The 17,384-nt window shown below is 37.4% G+C and overlaps 3 protein-coding genes across 3 annotated transcripts; 2 read left to right on the top strand and 1 right to left on the bottom strand.

The window, feature by feature from the left end:
• Positions 1 to 1,034: 1,034 nt before the first annotated feature.
• MONOS_14877fu16569 (uncharacterized protein) lies at positions 1,035 to 3,182 on the top strand (the record flags this gene model as incomplete). The annotated part of the gene is made up of 3 exons (XM_067867715.1): positions 1,035 to 1,110; positions 1,173 to 1,666; positions 1,725 to 3,182. 3 exons carry the CDS (start codon positions 1,035 to 1,037, stop codon positions 3,033 to 3,035), a joined length of 1,881 nt encoding a protein of 626 aa, XP_067723165.1. The 3' UTR covers positions 3,036 to 3,182.
• Positions 3,183 to 7,722: 4,540 nt separating this feature from the next.
• On the bottom strand, positions 7,723 to 7,923 carry MONOS_14576 (uncharacterized protein; the record flags this gene model as incomplete). Its single annotated transcript, XM_067867389.1, has 1 exon — positions 7,723 to 7,923. The coding sequence occupies one exon, from the start codon at positions 7,921 to 7,923 to the stop codon at positions 7,723 to 7,725; it is 201 nt and encodes a 66-aa protein (XP_067723164.1).
• A 992-nt stretch (positions 7,924 to 8,915) lies between these two features.
• MONOS_14575 (uncharacterized protein) lies at positions 8,916 to 17,108 on the top strand (the record flags this gene model as incomplete). The annotated part of the gene is made up of 1 exon (XM_067867388.1): positions 8,916 to 17,108. One exon carries the CDS (start codon positions 8,916 to 8,918, stop codon positions 17,106 to 17,108), a length of 8,193 nt encoding a protein of 2,730 aa, XP_067723163.1.
• Between the last annotated feature and the right edge of the window lie 276 nt (positions 17,109 to 17,384).

The following is a 17,384-nucleotide window of genomic DNA, read 5'->3' as shown; positions in this document are numbered from 1 at the left end:
TGATAATTGCCTTGCTTGCTCAAAATAGCTGTCCCTTCGAAGAATGAAATTCAAAGGCGATTGGCCTGAATGTTGTTCGACTGCAAGCTAATATTCGACAATTGGATGATTCGTCCTTAGCGCTTTTCCACTCTTTTGAAGCAAAAGCGGAATCAGAAATAGAAATTCGCAGCCTTCCATGTCTGCCTGGCACAGTCCGAGAAGCAGGAAAACCTTATAAATCAAACGGATATTTTGGTGTTCTTTTTTCCATTGAATTATTGCCTTTTTTATTGTGATTAATATCCTTCCCTCGATATTGCCAGCCACTTTCCTTGCCAAAAAAAAAACCACAAACTGCTCTCCCTGCCTAACATTCCAAAATGCTATAAAATTTTGTGCAGATTTTGTCCTTCACAGAATTCCTTCTTTTCATCTTCATTCAATAAAACATCAGTTGAATTTGTTTTCACCTCTTGGGCCAAATAAAAATCATGCATCTTGTGTAACTTCATTTATTTCCCAATGTCTATATAATAATCTGCTCCGTTCTCATCGTATTGCTCTCCAAAGCGGGGATTGGCCATTTCAACAATCATTCGGATTCCTGCACTTTGGAAAGGTTACAGATGATAATATCTTCACAACAAACAGAAAAATATAAATTACATACATTACATCTTTTGTGCAATTGATGAAATTGTTGCATTCCTTTTGGCCATCCAATTGACAAAAGTCATCAGGCAGAATTCCAAAAATATTGCATCTCACCAATTTTTGTTGTCACACAGGAAATAATATTTCGAGTTCTACAGGTAATGTTCATTCACGGATTTCTCATTCTGTGAATGGAATATTCCGTTTTTCATTTCTGATGATCATGGAATCCATTACAAATAAAGACAAAAAATTAAACGTTGGTTTTCTTGAATCTGATTTGTTAAAAACACAAATGCAAAAATGTACGGTATGAACACATATTTTTTAAAGCCTTTTTAAGTTTAACCTATTCATCAATTTCTTTTATCCAAACGTATTCGAATTTAATTTGAATTATGGAAAATTTGTTGTTTTCCGAATGTTATCTGTTTTCAAAGATGCTGGGGAAGGAAAACACTGAAAAATTCAATGGTTTGCATTCATTGTTTCACAGAAGTCCAGATGATTCGATTTTCTTTCTTTTTTTATTTCAGAATTGTTTTCTGAGCTTGAACATTGCAGTAAGGATGCACAGAAACAGAAAATCCTTGAAATGATTAGCCTAGAAGATGATATGAATGGAAGAGAATTCAGAACTGTTTTCACAGAAGAACTGTTCGTTAAAATGGACAAAATGATTGAAGAAAAGAAATTGACTTTGGCAAATGCTATTTTGTTGCTGAAATACATAGGATATTTAAAAGGACTGATTAAGATGTGGAGTAACAATTTTGATGATTCAAAACTTATCAAAAGAATTGAAAAGATGATTGCTGAAGAAGAGAAGAAGAAAGAATTGAAAAATGAAAAGCTTCTTGTTGACCTTTGCGAATGCTATCTTATGCTGAGCAACAATGCTTCACCAGAATTGCGTCCTATTTATGTGCCTTGTCTTCTGAAAGTTGCGTTGAAGAAAGAGGAAAGCGAGGAGACTCAAAAAGAAACGGAAATGGCTTTGTTGGCATTGAGTTGCATTGATCCAATAGAAGTTTGAATATTTCTATTTCATTTTTATCTTATTAATTTTTATCATTTTTTATCAATAGGATGTTGAACAAGAACTGTTTTTAAATGACATCAGAGAAATAATCAAATATCATCAAGAGCATTGCAACTTGACACGACTTGCCTATCAGTCTGCTTGGCAGTTTTTCGCAGGCCAATTGCAAAACGATCGATTTTTGGAAGAAGTTATGGTGATCGAACTGCATTTTGTCAGAGAAGCAATAAGAGAACTGGAAGAGCTGACGAAATCCATTGATTGGAAGAGAAACAAAGAAGAGAATGAAAAAGTAACGAAAGAAATGATTCATATGTTGAGATGGCTCTCAACGCTGAAATTTTACTTTGGATTCTGTGAGTTGCAGGATAAAGAACAAGTTGGCCTTATTAACCTCGTTGTTCAGATTTTTCAAGCCTCAAAGGCTTATCAAATTGAAATATGCAACTTTTGCATTTTTTTATTTGGAGGAGCAACGAGTTGCAAAGCCGTGGAAATTGAAGACTTGTTGGAGAGTGATGTCACTGATGTCATCTTGGAGGGAATTCAGAGTCCAACGTTGATGGACGATATTGCCTTTGACAGCTTGGCATTTTTTATGAATGTTTCAAGGGAATTTAATAAAAAAAGGAAAAATGAAATGAGAAAAGAAGAAGAAGAAGAAGAAGAAGAAGAAGAAGAAGAAGAAGAAGAAGAAGAAGAAGAAGAAGAAGAAGAAGAAGAAGATGATGATGATGATGATGACGACGACGACGATGATGATAGGGAAGAATCAGAAGAAAAGGTTGAAAGAAATGAAGATGAAGAAGGTGAAGAGGAAGAAGAATATGATGATGAAGATAAGGATGAAGATAAGGATGAAGAGAAGGATGAAGAGAAGGATGAAGAGAAGGATGAAGAGAAGGATGAAGAGAAGGATGAAGAGAAGGATGAAGAGAAGGATGAAGAGAAGGATGAAGAGAAGGATGAAGAGAAGGATGAAGAGAAGGATGAAGAGAAGGATGAAGAGAAGGATGAAGAGAAGGATGAAGAGAAGGATGAAGAGAAGGATGAAGAGAAGGATGAAGAGAAGGATGAAGAGAAGGATGAAGAGAAGGATGAAGAGAAGGATGAAGAGAAGGATGAAGAGAAGGATGAAGAGAAGGATGAAGAGAAGGATGAAGAGAAGGATGAAGAGAAGGATGAAATAGAAGAAGCGAAAAGATCGATGATGAAAATAAAGATGTTTGAAAAAATGGAAGAAGAAGGATACGAAGATATCATCACAAGCTTTCATGAAATTTTTGATTTTCTGAACAAAAAACTTGATTTTTCTGAAATATCATTGGATATTTCTGAATATTTTGTAAATGTTTGAAGAAATGAGATGCATTTCTGCTTGTAACTCAAGATTTTTTAATCGATTTATTTTTTGAATCATTTCATAATTAAAATAATAAACTTTTTGAATATTTATTTTTTTACGAAACACTTCAACAATTATTTAAATAATAATTCATCAAAACTACCCACTATTTTCTCAAAAAAATTGCTTGTTCCATCGCTTTCACAACGATTTTTTATTCAAAAAGGGAATTTTCATATTGTTTCATTATTTCCATGGCCTGTTTCGCTTTTTCATCAAACATGCCTGAGGTCTCTTCTTTTTCGCTCTCTGTTCTTTAAGAATTCTCATACTATCAAAGAACGAAAACTTCGTCGAGTCTGAGAAGGAGCTGCTTCTGATGGAGAGAAATGTTTGAAGTGATAAACTTCAAAAAATATCAGCCGTCGCCCATCTATTTTTCAATGAACAAGTTGGCATCAAAACCAAAGGATAGGAAAGAGATTCTTTTAAATTGGCTTTTATCTTTAAGGCGATAGTCAAACAGAGCAGATGAAAAAAGATGAAACAAGCTAAAAATCTTCAGCCAAACCCCACATTTTGCATTAAATACACACATTAAATTAATTCAAAAATAGAGTAAAATTTCTTCATCAATGAGAATGCAGCATGTTCATTCATAAGAAAAAAAGAGAGAGAACGAAACACCAAAAGATAAATGAGGTGAATTAAAAATTAAAGTGAATCAGCAATGAACAAAATAATCTTCAATTCTTTGAACAAAAAACTTATTTCTATATTCTTCTTTGAAAATACAATAACGCAATCTGATAATGCCATCTTCATATCCTTCTTCTTCCAATCTGTCAAACACCTTTCTTTTCATTTCTTTTCGTTTTGCTTTTTCGTTTTCTTTTTTATTCACCTTCTTCAACCTCTCACAAATATTTTCGAAAAATTGCAAATAATCATCAACTGGTGATTTTATCAAATCAAATCGGATGATTTCTCCCAAAAAAGCATCGACAGCTCCACTTTTCAACAAATCCTCAATCTCCACAGCCGCGTTATTTGATACAGTTATAAGTAATTTAATGCATTTTTCACAAATTTCTCTGTGATTATCCTTTGCTACTCGATACACCTGGACAATGCTCTCAATAAGAACAACATGTTCTTTTTTTCGTATTTGGCACCCACAAAAATAAATATTCAGTGTTGTGATCCATCTCCCTAAAACACTTTCGTCTTTCATTTCCTTCATTTTATCTCCATTTTTCTTCCAATCAACGCATTTCGTCAGATCTTCCAGTTCTGAAATTGCTTCTCTTGCAAAATGCAGTTCATTTGCGATAACTTCAACAGGTGGATTATCGTAAAACAATCTGCAAAATAAAAACTGCCATGCAGACTGATAAGCAAGTGATGTTAGGTTGTGATGCTCTTGATGATATTTGAAGATTTCTTTGATTTCATTCAAATACTGTTTTTGTTCGACAAACTAATAAAAATATATGTGGAAAAAAATCATATGCGCTAAAAAAGCAAAGAAAAATGTTCAAACATCAAGTACTTCAAGGTTGCTAAGCGATAATAAAGCCATTTCCACTTCTTTCTGAGCCTCTTCGTTTTCCTCTTTCTTCAATGCAGCTTTCAGAAGATGAGGCACACATATTGAAAGTAATTCAGAAGAGAGGTCATCACCAAGCGTCAGATAGCATTCTCAAAGATCAACAAGACGCTTTTCATTCTTTTCCTCATTTTTCTCATCTTCTTCAATAATCATTTCTTCAAATCTTTTGCGCAATGAAGTTTCTTCAAAGCCTTCAATCCAAATCCTTTTAAGATTGGAATAATAGCCAATGTGCTTCAGCAATACAATTTCATTTTCCATTGACATTTTCTTTTCTTCAATCATTTTTTGCATTTTATCGAATAGTTCTTTTGTGAAAACGAATTTGAATTCTTCTTTACCAATTTCTTCCAAAACATTGCTCAATTCTTCGATTATTTGTTTCTGCTCAGCGTCGGTGCATTTTTCCAATTGTATCAGTTTTTCTAAAAATTTGGAAATAAAACAATTAATCATCCGAACAATCGTTTTCTCAAAATATAGATATACCAAGAAATATTTGTTTGTTCGAAAAAAACTACAAAATTGCAAAATGAATTCAAAACAAATTAATAAATACATTTTCAGAATTGTCACGAAAATTTTGAATCAAAATAATTTAAAAACACCAAATCAAAATTTTTAAAATAATATAGGATCGAAACCTCTTTTGCCATCAATGATTTGTGCCTCAAAGAAAGAAAATCTCGAAACAAAATAATCTTGTTTTTCAGCAAATAAATAAGGGTTCACGACCTATAATTTTATAAATGAAGATTTTTTATTGATGAATTGCGACAGCCAGGGCATATTTGAGTGCTTGGACACAAATCCGCGAATGCACCCATGCGAGCTATAGCACTGCAGAAGAACAGGTTCTTTTCTTGCAGACGGAGGAGTGAGTGGCGGTTTGCATCGATTGTTTGCGAAAAGTGAATTGGTGGAGGAAAATTGTGTGAGATTTGAACTTAGCTGTATATTGCAAAACATATGATACAACATCGGCTGCGATTTTTTGATGAAAAATAACTCAAGCAAGATGCAGAAAAAGCGAGCAAAATACCAGAAAGATTGAATTGAACCGCTTTGTCATTTTGTAGGAAGTGCAGTGCACTTGGCATACTTTTTTGCACAGGATCTGTTTGACAAAGTTTTTGGGGGGAAGGTTGGTTTTGTGGAAAAGGAAAGGGAATTTGGGGATTGAACAATGGAGGAAGCGAGTTGAACGAAGCACTCAGCAGGCCTCAATTACAATCTCATTTGCATTTTGCATGAATCCTACTGACATGCTGTCAACAAAGACATGGCGTTGAATAAGTCATTGAAAAGGAGTTCATTACTTTATCATTTGGTGAATATTTATTTTCACTTGCATCATTATCGGTTTAACAAAAAATACTCTGCTTTCGATGATGTTCTATGCAAGTCTTTATTGTCCAGTTGTCTGTATTTTTTATGCGGTGAGAGGCAATCTTAGAGAACAAGAAAGCCAGCTAAGTTGATAATTTTCAATCCATTGGAGATGGGAAAATAATTCAAGATCAAAAAAGATGGTTTGTCTTTTTTATTATATTCATGTTTCTTAAATGGTGTGTTTTCAATAAATACAGATTGATCATGAACAGGAATGCCATGGAAAAAAATCTTCTTTTCATTTCGCAAAAGAGCAGAAATTTTGTAATTATTCATGTCTGGATTGCATTCAACGATGACACTCGGGACTTTTATCATCTGTCTTGAATGCTATATCATTTGACTTTGCTCAACATGGGCTTTAAAGAGAGAAGAAGCAGTTTGTCAGGATCATTTGTTGAGTTAATTTTGCAGAAGCGACTCGTTTATCGGAGCTGATAAGCTAACTGAGTATTCTCATTCAGAGCGCATCCAACTTTTTTTGTGACTTGTCATTGCTCTTTGTTATTTCAGAAAACTGTTTGATGGAAACAGCCAACTGGAAGATTAAATGGCAAGACTCACTATTTCTGGTGAAATATTCAGAATTGAATGAAGTGCGAAAGGAATTAGGAAATTTTCAAAAAGAAATTTGAGTTGGAATTAATAATGGAGTGCATCAAAGAGGAGGAGAAGAGAGAGGAGGGAAGATGCAAAGATGGAATGGAAAATAAGGATAAATTGGAATGAAGAAGAAAAGCAGATTTGAAAAAAAGAGAGAAGAGAGAAAGAACTTAGCAATTTTTTGGTGGAAAGAGAGGATAATGTTTTAGGAGAAAGAGAAAGAGAGAGAGAAATATATTTTTTGGAGGAATTGAAGCATTAAATTAGACAAACAACTGAAGCTATTGCAGAAGAGGAGGAGGAAGAAGAAGAATTAAAAGGAAGAGGAAGAGAAGGAAGAGGAAGAGGAAGAGGAGGAAGAAGAGAAAGAATTGTTTCTTTTGAAGATTTCTCCACTTTTCATGAAATGATGACTGAAAAATAAACCAAAAGAGAAGAAGAAGAAATATCAGATGTTGGATTAAAGAAATGAAGAAGAAGAAAATGATTGAAATAATAATTCCGGCAAACTCCCAAATAGATCTACTGGAACGGGGAATTTTCATGGAGAATAATGAATAAAGTGGAAAAGAAGAAAAAGAAGCAGAAAACAAAACCAAAACTGGGACAATCAAACGAAGAGAATTATTTCTCCGGATGCTGCTAATTCTCCGGATGTGGTTCAAAAATATTGACATGAGGCATTTTGAGGCAATCAGCAGAAGAAATGTGAAAGATGAAGAAAAATGAGAAAGAAAACACACTTTCTATTTTGATGCATGTGATGAGGAACAGAATATACAGAGAAAAGAAAAATGGTGAAAAAAGAATGGAAAGAATGAAAAAGATAAAGAGAAAGAAAGAAAGAAATAGAAAAAGAAATAGAAAAAGAAAAAGAGAAGAACAGAGAAGAAAAGAAAAGAAAAGAAAAGAGAAATAAAAATGGAAAAAGAGAAAGAGAAAGATGCACAAAAGAAATTTTCATATTTCTTTCAACAAAATAACTACAATAAAACTGAAAGAAAATAACATTGCATTGAAATTTTCTTCATCGCCATCATCTCCTTCATTGTTTTGTTCAAATTCATATTCTTCTAATTCATCATCATCTTCTTATCCTTCATCATCATCATCATCAAATTCTAGTTCTTCCTCCTCCTCCTCTTCCTCTTCAATTTCTTCTTCTTCTTCTTCTTCCTCTTCCTCTTCCTCTTCAATTTCTTCTTCTTCTTCTTCTTCTTCTTCTTCTTCTTCCTCTTCAATTTCTTCTTCTTTTTCTTCTTCCTCTTCCTCTTCCTCCTCTTTCTTCATCATCATCATCAAATACGAATTCTTCCTCCTCCTCTTATTCGTCTTTTTCATTTCCTTCTTCTTTCTCTGATTTCACTTCATCATCATCATCTTCTTCTTCAAATTCATCATCATCTTCAAATTCCTCTTCTTCTTCTTCTTCTCATTCAAATCAAGCATTCATTTCATCATCATCTCATTCATTTAATCCTTCTACCTCCTCCTCTTTCTCTTCCTCTTCTTCTTCTTCTTCTTCTTCTTCTTCTTCTTCTTCTTCCCCTTCCAAAATTTCACCTTTCTCCCCTTCTTTCCTATCCGCAGAAGAAGATCCTTTATCTTCGAATTATTCTTTTCCCTCTTCTTCATCTTCAAATTCTTCAAATTCTTCTTCTTCTTCTTCTCTTCCTCTCAGCGATTTCACAATAGAAAACACACAAATAGAAACTTTTTCAATCACTTCAGGTGCAAAATCTGTTTCCAGAGAGAAAAAAAGCAAGTGAAAATGAATGAATAAAAGAAAAAAGAAAATTGGATAATGAAATAACAAATAGAGTGAAATGAAACAATCTGTATTTTTTTCAAAGTTTTGCTGAAAAAAAAATGAATTTTGGTTGATAACCGAATATTTGGGACAAAATTATATGCTTTTTGAATTTTGTTCCACCATTTGTTTTTGAATCTTTTTCGTTGCAAAATAATTCTTCAATAAAATTTTTGATGAAAATGAAAACTGTTTTCAAAGCATATATATTTATTTTTTGAAAAACAAAGTCGATGGATTTTAAAAAGAAAAAGGATTTCAAATGAAAAACAAAAAAATGTGTAATTTTCATATTTTCCGAAATATGAAGGAACAATTGATAAAAAACAAAATATTTTTAGTTATTGCATATTGAACGTAAAAATATTATGATGATTTATAATTCAGAAAATGTTTTCATTTCATCAAGATCAAAATTGACCCGTAATAATAATAATTCAAAGAAGAAAAAAGAAATTCGATTTATCTCATCAAAATGAATCTAATGATGGTTATTGCTGCAATATTGGTGAACATTATTAATTTGCATTGCTTGTGCAACTATGCCACAAATGACAAAATTGGAGTATTTCCAGAATTTAATGTTTTGCAAAAGATTCCTGCAAGTGATTGGACAACTTCAACTGAAGCTGAAAATAGTTGCAATATAAAGGAAACATATATGCAAGCACAACATTGTGAAAAGAGTTCTGAACATGAAGAATCTGAAGGATGGAAAGGAAAATGGAGAAAGAATCAAAACAACAGAACTGAATCGGTAAACACAAACGCAAATGGGAATATCGTCAAAATTGATGAAGACGCATCAAATATTAGCATCCACAATGCCAAGAAGGTTGAAGAAGGAATTGAAGAAAGCAAGATGAAAAGTCACATTATTCTGGATAATTCATCTCTGTTGTGCATGAATTTGGGGATGATGGCAAATGGATTTACAAGTTCATTAGCCTTAAGAACTGAAAGTGTTGCGACGATCACTGGATGCCATCTTGAGGTCAGAAGCGGGATAAGTCCATTTGATTTGTGTGGGAGTCGAATATCTCTGTCAAACTTGACACTTCGATTTTGGAATGCACAGCAGACCCACATGCCTCCTCTTTTCTCCACGCAAATGAGTGGATCAAAAAATCAATCAACAAATTGTGTATCTGTTTGCTCGTCACGTTTTTCATCATTCCAGATGTCTTCTCCTCCATTTCTGTCTTCTTCGTTTATTGAGAGCGTTTTACTCACAGATTTGGTTTTCACCAACATTTCAACAGCCTCAACACACAGAGGAATTCCTTTTGATTTGGGATGTGGATGTTCCACTTTGATGAATGACTGCTCATTTTCATCAGTCTGTGATGTGTATGATGGAGGGATTGTTCCTTCACTGAACAATCCTTTGGCCTCTTTGGCAGCCTCAAACACCTCTTTTGTTGGATGCACACGCACAGGAAATGTTGAATCCATCGGAAGCAAAGAAAACCCATCGAAGCCAGGGAGACAGAACGAAACAGAAAATGGGCAAAACACATTTATTTGGTGCGAGTGGAATGGATCGAAGACAACTGGAACAAAAAATACATACACTGATGGAACTTCAAATGGAGGGGCAATATTCATGCACACATTAACATCTAGTTCACTTTCAGTTTCTCACTGCGCGTTCAACGACTGCTCATCATGTTGGTGCGGCGGAGGGATAATGTGCTATACTATCAAAGCAGCGACTATTGAAAGCAGCACTTTCAATTACTGTGTCTCCTCAAATCGATATGGGGGAGGTGTGTATTTGTATAATGTTTCTTCGTGTGCTCGAGTGAGTGGATGTGAGTTCAAAAACTGTCAAGCAATTGGCTTAGGGGGAGGATTGAAATTAGAAAATTTTCAGGTTTCAGAAACAGGATGCATTGGAACAGAAAGTGGAGAAGGGGAGAGTGCGTGTGTGTTTGAGTGCAGTTTCACTTCATGCTCTGTTGCAAATACTGCTGGTGGGGGCATGCTTTGTCAAAACGTTCCTGCCACGCAATTCAAAATGAGGAGCATTCAGTTTCTTTCATGCACCGCATCAACAAAAGGAGGTGGATTGTTCTTTTCTCCATGGAAAGAAGTATTGCCAAGCGATAAACTGTATTTCTTTTTCCTTTTCTTTCATAACTGCAGTTGTTCCAGTAACCCGTCGTATGGAGATGACATTCATTACGAGGATAGACACAACCTATGTTTGTCTTCTTATTGTCCATTCAAAGAATGTTACACCACAAATACAAATGAGAAGAGAGTGTGCTACGGATATGATTATACGGAAAGCAGCTATTCATATCAGCACACTGAAAAGAAAGACTGGCTGAAGAATGGAGTACTAAATCGTCTTGTGGCTGCTGAGGGAGGCGTTGAAGACGATCTGTGTGGAATTGATGAGTCAAATGCATGCGAGACCGTTGGTACTGCTGTCAATCGAAGCGGAACACAAACGAGCTTGGTTGTCACCCTGATGGAAGGGAATCACAAAAACGAAGAGACAACAGTTGAAACAAATATGAATAAGATGAGAGTCGAAGGGAAAGGAAGAGGAACAAGCATTATTGGAACACATTCGCTTTCTTCTCCTTCAACAACGCTGTTCAGCGTGAGGAGTGGGCAGCTGGAGATTCTTCATTTGGGAATTGATCACAACTCTGAAAGAGATTCTTCTCCAAATGTGTTTGTGGTATCTGATGGGAGCGGTTCACTCTCATTGGAGGATGTGTTGATCTCGTCAAGTGTTGTTGGAACGAATGTTATATCATCATCTGTATTTGTGGTGGCGCTGTCACAGCTGAGGATGGTTGATGTGGAGATCAAAGATATGAAAGTGAGTCAGCCTCTGTTCTCAGAGCCATCATCAGGAGGATCAGAATTAAAAGAGAGTTTTCTGTCAAATGTGACAATTCAAAATGTGAATCTGACTGAAGGAGATGGGGTGGTTGTGGCAAAGAGTGTGAATAGAGAGGAGACATTTGTGGTGAGCAACGCAACAATAGATGGATGTGTATGTGAGGATGGGAATGGTGGAGGAATATATGTTTGTTTGCAAGGAAATGGGAAAGTGGTTGTGAATGGAACAAGTTTGATTGATGGATGTGTTGCAATGGGAATTGAAGGAAATGGAGGGAGAGGAGGAGGAATGTTTGTGGGGATGGAGAGTGGGGGATGTGGGTTGACAATTGGAGAGAATGTTGAGTTTTCGAAAGTGAATGTGAATGTTGCAGAATATGGGAAGGATGTGTTTGTTCATTGCGGGAGTGGTGTATTTTTGGAGTCCAAAGTGAATACAAACACATTTGCATTTTTTGACACAAGTGAAATTCCATCAAATGTGTTGAAACTGAGTGGGAGTGAAAACGGGAAAGAAGACGAGGTGATTCCACTGTTTGTATATTTGTGTTCAATTGGGACAAAAGTGATTGTTGATGGGAGTGGAGGAAATGGAATGAATCACAATCGATGTGGATTTGAAGGGTTTGGCTGTTTGACAGTTGATTATTGTGCAAACTCAAGATTGAGTGAAAGTTCAAAAGAAATAGAAGTTGTCTCTTCTTCGTCAATAAAGGATGAAATTGAATTTTTTTCATTTGGTGCGATAATTTCAGGCAGAATAGTGTCATCAGATGGAGAGAGGATGGGAGTGAATGTGAGTGATGGAGGATCAGCCACACAAGATTGGCTTGTTGGATGTTCGAGTTCACTGACAATGAGGAGACTTTCATTTGTTGTGAAAGGCCAGCTGAATTCAAGGAGAAGTGCATTCATTCACTCAACATCAACACTCATTGTGACGAACTGTTCAGTCTCATTTGAAAGTGGGGCATTAACAAGTGGAAAGATAGGATACAGCATCATTGAGATGACAGGAGGAGAACTGATTGTTGATGGATTTGTGATGGAAAGTTCAGTGACACTGAAGATGAATGGGAAATCACCAATCACAATGACAAGTGGAGTGAAATTGGAGATATTGAACAGCAGAATGAGTGGTGTGGAAGTGGAAGGTGGAAATGGAGGAGGATGTTTGAATATTGGGATGAATGAAGGAGGAAGTGCAATCGTTGAAGAATGTAATTTGTCATCAGCATGTTCAGGTGGAGGTGGAATGAAAGGAGGAGGGATGAAGATATCAGTTGAGGAGGGAGGGAGCTTGGAAATGAAAAATGTGAACTTATCAGGATGTGAAGCGCCATCAGAGGATAATTCAAAGAAAGGAAGAGGAATGGGAGGAGGTATGTTTGTGAAGCTACCTGATCAAATGGGATCATTTGTTTTAGAAGGAATGACATTTGAGGGATGCGATGCCTTGAAGGGGAAGAATATGTTTGTTTCAGGATGGGATCTGAGAGAGATTGTGAAAAAGGAGCACCTGAAATGGGAGATGAGTTTAGAGGAATTGGGATCGTTGGATGAGTTGTGTGGATGGGAGAGGAAGACAACAGGAGAGGAAGGATATGTGATTCCACTGGTTGTATATTTGTGGAGTAATTGGAGCGGAAATGGGTTTGTTTCGAGAGAGAAAGGAGGAGACTTCAGTGGATGTGGGTTTTCAGAAGCACCATGTTCATCAGTTGACCACTTGATATCACTGAGATATGAGTCACTTGGGGAAGGCGAGTCACACATCAACATTGTTGGATCAGGATTGCTCCAGAAATCGATTTCATTTTTATCATCATCATCCTCATTATCAATAACTCCAGTTGTGTCAATTGAGGGAGAGAAAGAAGGCACAAGCCTGAAAGTGAGTGAGGAAGGGGGAATGATAACATCGAATGTTGTAGCTTCATTCAGGAACTTGTCATTTTCTCTTCCTAATGAACTTGTTTCTCATTCATCGCTCATTCATTTAACTTCGTCATCAGCAACATCACTTTCAATCAAGAGGTGCTCATTTGTTTGTGAGGATTCAACAAAGGAAACGAAATATTGTCTGATAAAAGCAGATGGAGGGAATGTGGTGATTGAGGATTGCACCCTTTCTCAGTTCAATCTGGCAAAAGGGTTTGTCGAATTCACAGCAGATGTGAAGAGTATTGAAATGATGAATGTGTCAGTTTCGAACACAACAATCTCAGGAAGCAGTCTGATATCGCTGAGTCAGGCATCCCCAACGAATGTGTTGAACAACAAAGCAAGAGAAAACACAAAACAAAGAGTGATGGTGAACAGCTCCTCATTTGCAAACATCACATGTGTGGAGAACAGGGCATGTGTGATGAGTGTGGGATCATTCTTGAATGGGATGGAATGTGAGATTGAAGGGTGTGTGCTGACGAAGTGCATGAGCGAGAGAAGTGAAGAAGGTGGAGGGATAAAGACGTTGATGAAGAGAGGCGAGTCGGAGGTGAAAGTGAGTGGGTGTTCGTTTGGGATGTGTGTGTGCTCAACAGGGAATGGAAGGGGAGGAGGGATGATGATTGATGCACTTGATCCGAATGTGGAGCACACCAACACCGAAATTCCACCACTTGGGCTGAGATTGGAGAACATCCGATTCATGATGAATGATGCGTTTGTGGGGAAGGATGTGTTCATCCGATGTGACTCGATTGACTTGCAGCTGAATGAAAGACTGTTTGGACTGGACTTCAGCCAGGAGGCGCTGAAGGGGAAGGACTCGATGTGTGGGAGCGATGGAGAAGGGAATGTTGATGTTGATCTGATCCCACTGATCACATTCTATTATTCTTCACAGGTGTTTGTCTCAGTGAAAGGAAGCGACAGTGTGCAATGTGGAAGACAGGATGCTCCATGTGAGAGCATTGGAAATGCTGTGCAACACATTCAAAGAAGCATGATGAATGTATTGTGGATTGATGGGGAAGGGATGATGGGAGAGGAATGTGTGATTGGGGATGTGAGGATGGTGTCGATGGGGAGGGAGAAGGCGACAGTGCATTTTGAGGGGAAGATGGAGGAAAGAGGAGAGGAGAGGAGCATGATGGTGTTTGTGAATGAGAGTGTGGTGGAGAGGTGTTTGTTCCTGTTTGGAGAGATGTTTGAGAGCGCACAGAAATATGCTGTGAAAGTGAAGGAGGGGCGGATGGTGATGAATGAATGCTCATTTGAAGGTTCAGCCAGTGGGATGGGAAAAAGGCTGAAGAGCACACTGGTTGGGGTGGAGGGAGGAGAGATGGAGATGGTGAGATGCACAATCAGGAACATCCGTCATTGTGGCAGATTGGTTATGTTCTGTGGAGAATCGCTTGTTGTGATGGATGAGACAAGGATTTTGGATGTGGAATCAGAGGGAGATGTGGTTGTTGTGGAAGGGGAGGCGAGGGTGAGTGTGAAAGAAGTGGGGATGGAGAATATCACAATAATGGGGGAGTGGAGTGTGATTGCGATGAGAGGGTGTGGAGATGGGAGTGTGTCAAACTGCTCATTCAGAGGGTGTGAGAGTGGAAGAGAGAAGGGAGGGGTTGTTTTGTTGAGCAGTTGTGAGGATGTGAGGATTGAGATGTGTGATGTGTGTGGAGGAGTGGACAAGGCAGATGAAGAAAGAAAATTTATGGAGATGAATGAAAAGGAGGAAAAGGAGGGAAGAGAAAGGATATGCAAGTGGAATGGATCAATGGTTGGGGTTGAGAAGAGCAGGGTTGTGATGAAGGATACGAGGATTCAGGAGAGTGGGAAAGGGGGATTGTCTGTGAATGAGGGGAGTGTGACAATAATTGAAGGAAAGTTTGAGAACAACAATCCATTCATTGAAAAATATCCATCAGTGAGAAGAAACATCATTTGTTCAGATTCTGGAATATTGAACATAAATAGTTTGAAAGGTGGAGATGGAGTGAAGGATAATTCTTCTCTTTGGATTTTGAATGATGGATGCTCCCTTGATGGAATTGCAGCAGAAAGGCAATCTCCTTTCTTCATTCCCAGACTGGAAGATGTTTCTGTGAATGAAAATGGAGGTAATGTTGTTGTGGAATTCAAAGGATCTCTTTTTGTGCCATGTGACTTGTCATTTAAACTTGTGTTTAAAACAAGGGATGTGGAGTTGGTTGAGTCATATCAGTTTGAGGAAGACAGTTTCATTTCAGAAACAGAAGTGATTGGAAGAATTTCATCAGAAAATATTTCATTGGCTTCAGACGAAACGGAGGTGTCAGTGATGATTTTGTTTGGGAAGCCATTGGCAGAGACTTCTCCACAGATTGTGAAGAACAAAACAGAATCAAAGACAGGAGATGAAAAAATGGTTGAAGGAGGAAAAGAAGGGAAATCTTATTTGTTGTTGATTGTGATTATTATGGCAGTTATTCTTTTGATTGTTTTGATTGTATCTGTTGTTGTGACCATTCGATGGAGGAAGGCAAAGAATGAAGCGAAAGATTTGAGAGATATTGTGAATGATAACATCAGAAAAGATCCAAAGCTGATTGAGATGGTGACGATGGAGATGTCACCTGAAGAGCAGTGGAGAAGGGCAGAGAGGGAGGCAGAGAAGAAGAATGAAGAGAGGATCAAAAAGAGAATAAATGGAAAGGAGATGGCGCATTCGGAGTCATCGGAGCATTTGCTGAGTGAGAGTGGATCAACTGAATATATTCTGGGAAAAGATTCAGACAAGATCCCTCAATGGATGTTAGAAAAAGAGGAAGAGGAAGAGATAAGGAAAAGAACTCCTTCACCATCTATTTCATCCACTTCAACAACAGATACGACTGATTCAGATTCCACATTTGTTCGAGGGGAGGATCTGTGCCCAACTACCTCTTCGATGTCGAATCTGGTGGATGCAATGGCATGTTCATCCCCTCATGAGAAGCTGATTGTGGATTTGAGAGATTCACTGTTCATGTTGCTCCACGGAAGGAATAAGACAAAGGAGATGGCTATTGGCACACTGGAAGAGAGGGAGCAGACAGCTGCTCAGATCCTGTTCTGGGTGGCGAATGGAGCTCTGCATTCGTTTGATGAAATGGAGGTTCCGCTTTCCTCTCTTTCCAATTTGAGTCCTCACATTGTGCTATTCTCAGAACATATGGTTATTTGCATTGCGCTCCACTCAGACTGCTCATCAGATGATTCCGATTCATCATCCATCTCTTCATTGACCATTGTTTCTTCTTCCTCCAATATTTCACTGATGAGCGAGAGATTCACTGACTCGCCACCTCCTTCATCAGCATTTGAGGATGAGGATGATTTCAAAAAAGAGTGTTTGAGGTGGAAGGCACCTGAGCTGCTGATCAATAAGAAAATGGGAGCAACAAAGGAGTCAGTTGTGTTTTCGATTGGGATGATGCTGTGGGAGTGTCTGACTCTGGATATCCCGTTTGGAGAATATGATGCCGAGACAGCAGGGCAGAAGATAACATTTGGAGAAAGGCCATCGCGAAAGATGATTGCAGGAAGGGGAATGGATGAGGTTGTTGGAAGCTGCTGGGAAGAGGAAGCGAGCAAGAGGATGGGGCTGTTTGAGGTGAAGAAGGAGCTGTTTTCGCACTTTCCAGCGAATGCAGTTGTGGTGACAGCCTCAGATGCGATTGCATATGCTGAGGGCTCAGAAAGTGAGTCAGATGATGAAAAGGAAGGGAAAGATATTCATCAATCAACAACAACAACAAACACAGCCATCACAACTTCTTCAACAGTTTCTTCAACAGCAACATTAAAAACAAGAGAAAATGAAAGGAGTGGATGAATTGGTTGATTTGGAAGGAGAAAAAGTTTTGTTTTTGCATTGTTTCGAATTGAGTATTCATTTAATTTTTTGAGTCAATTTTATGTTTGCTTTTGTTTTTTGTTTTTTGTTTTTGTTTGTTTTGAATAATTCTCAGTTTCTTTCCTTCTTGTTGTTATTCCAATCTATTTTGCGTGTCAGCACCTCTGTCTTGTTTTGTGCAAGAAAAAAAAATATTTGTTTTCATTTGTATATAGTCAATAATTCATCAATATTTGTGTGATAAAATATCTTTAT

This window comes from Monocercomonoides exilis (assembly GCF_001643675.1).
Source record: "Monocercomonoides exilis strain PA203 chromosome Unknown scaffold38-1042076, whole genome shotgun sequence".
Taxonomy (NCBI): domain Eukaryota; phylum Preaxostyla; order Oxymonadida; family Polymastigidae; genus Monocercomonoides; species Monocercomonoides exilis.
This window is presented reverse-complemented; position numbering and strand designations above follow the sequence as displayed.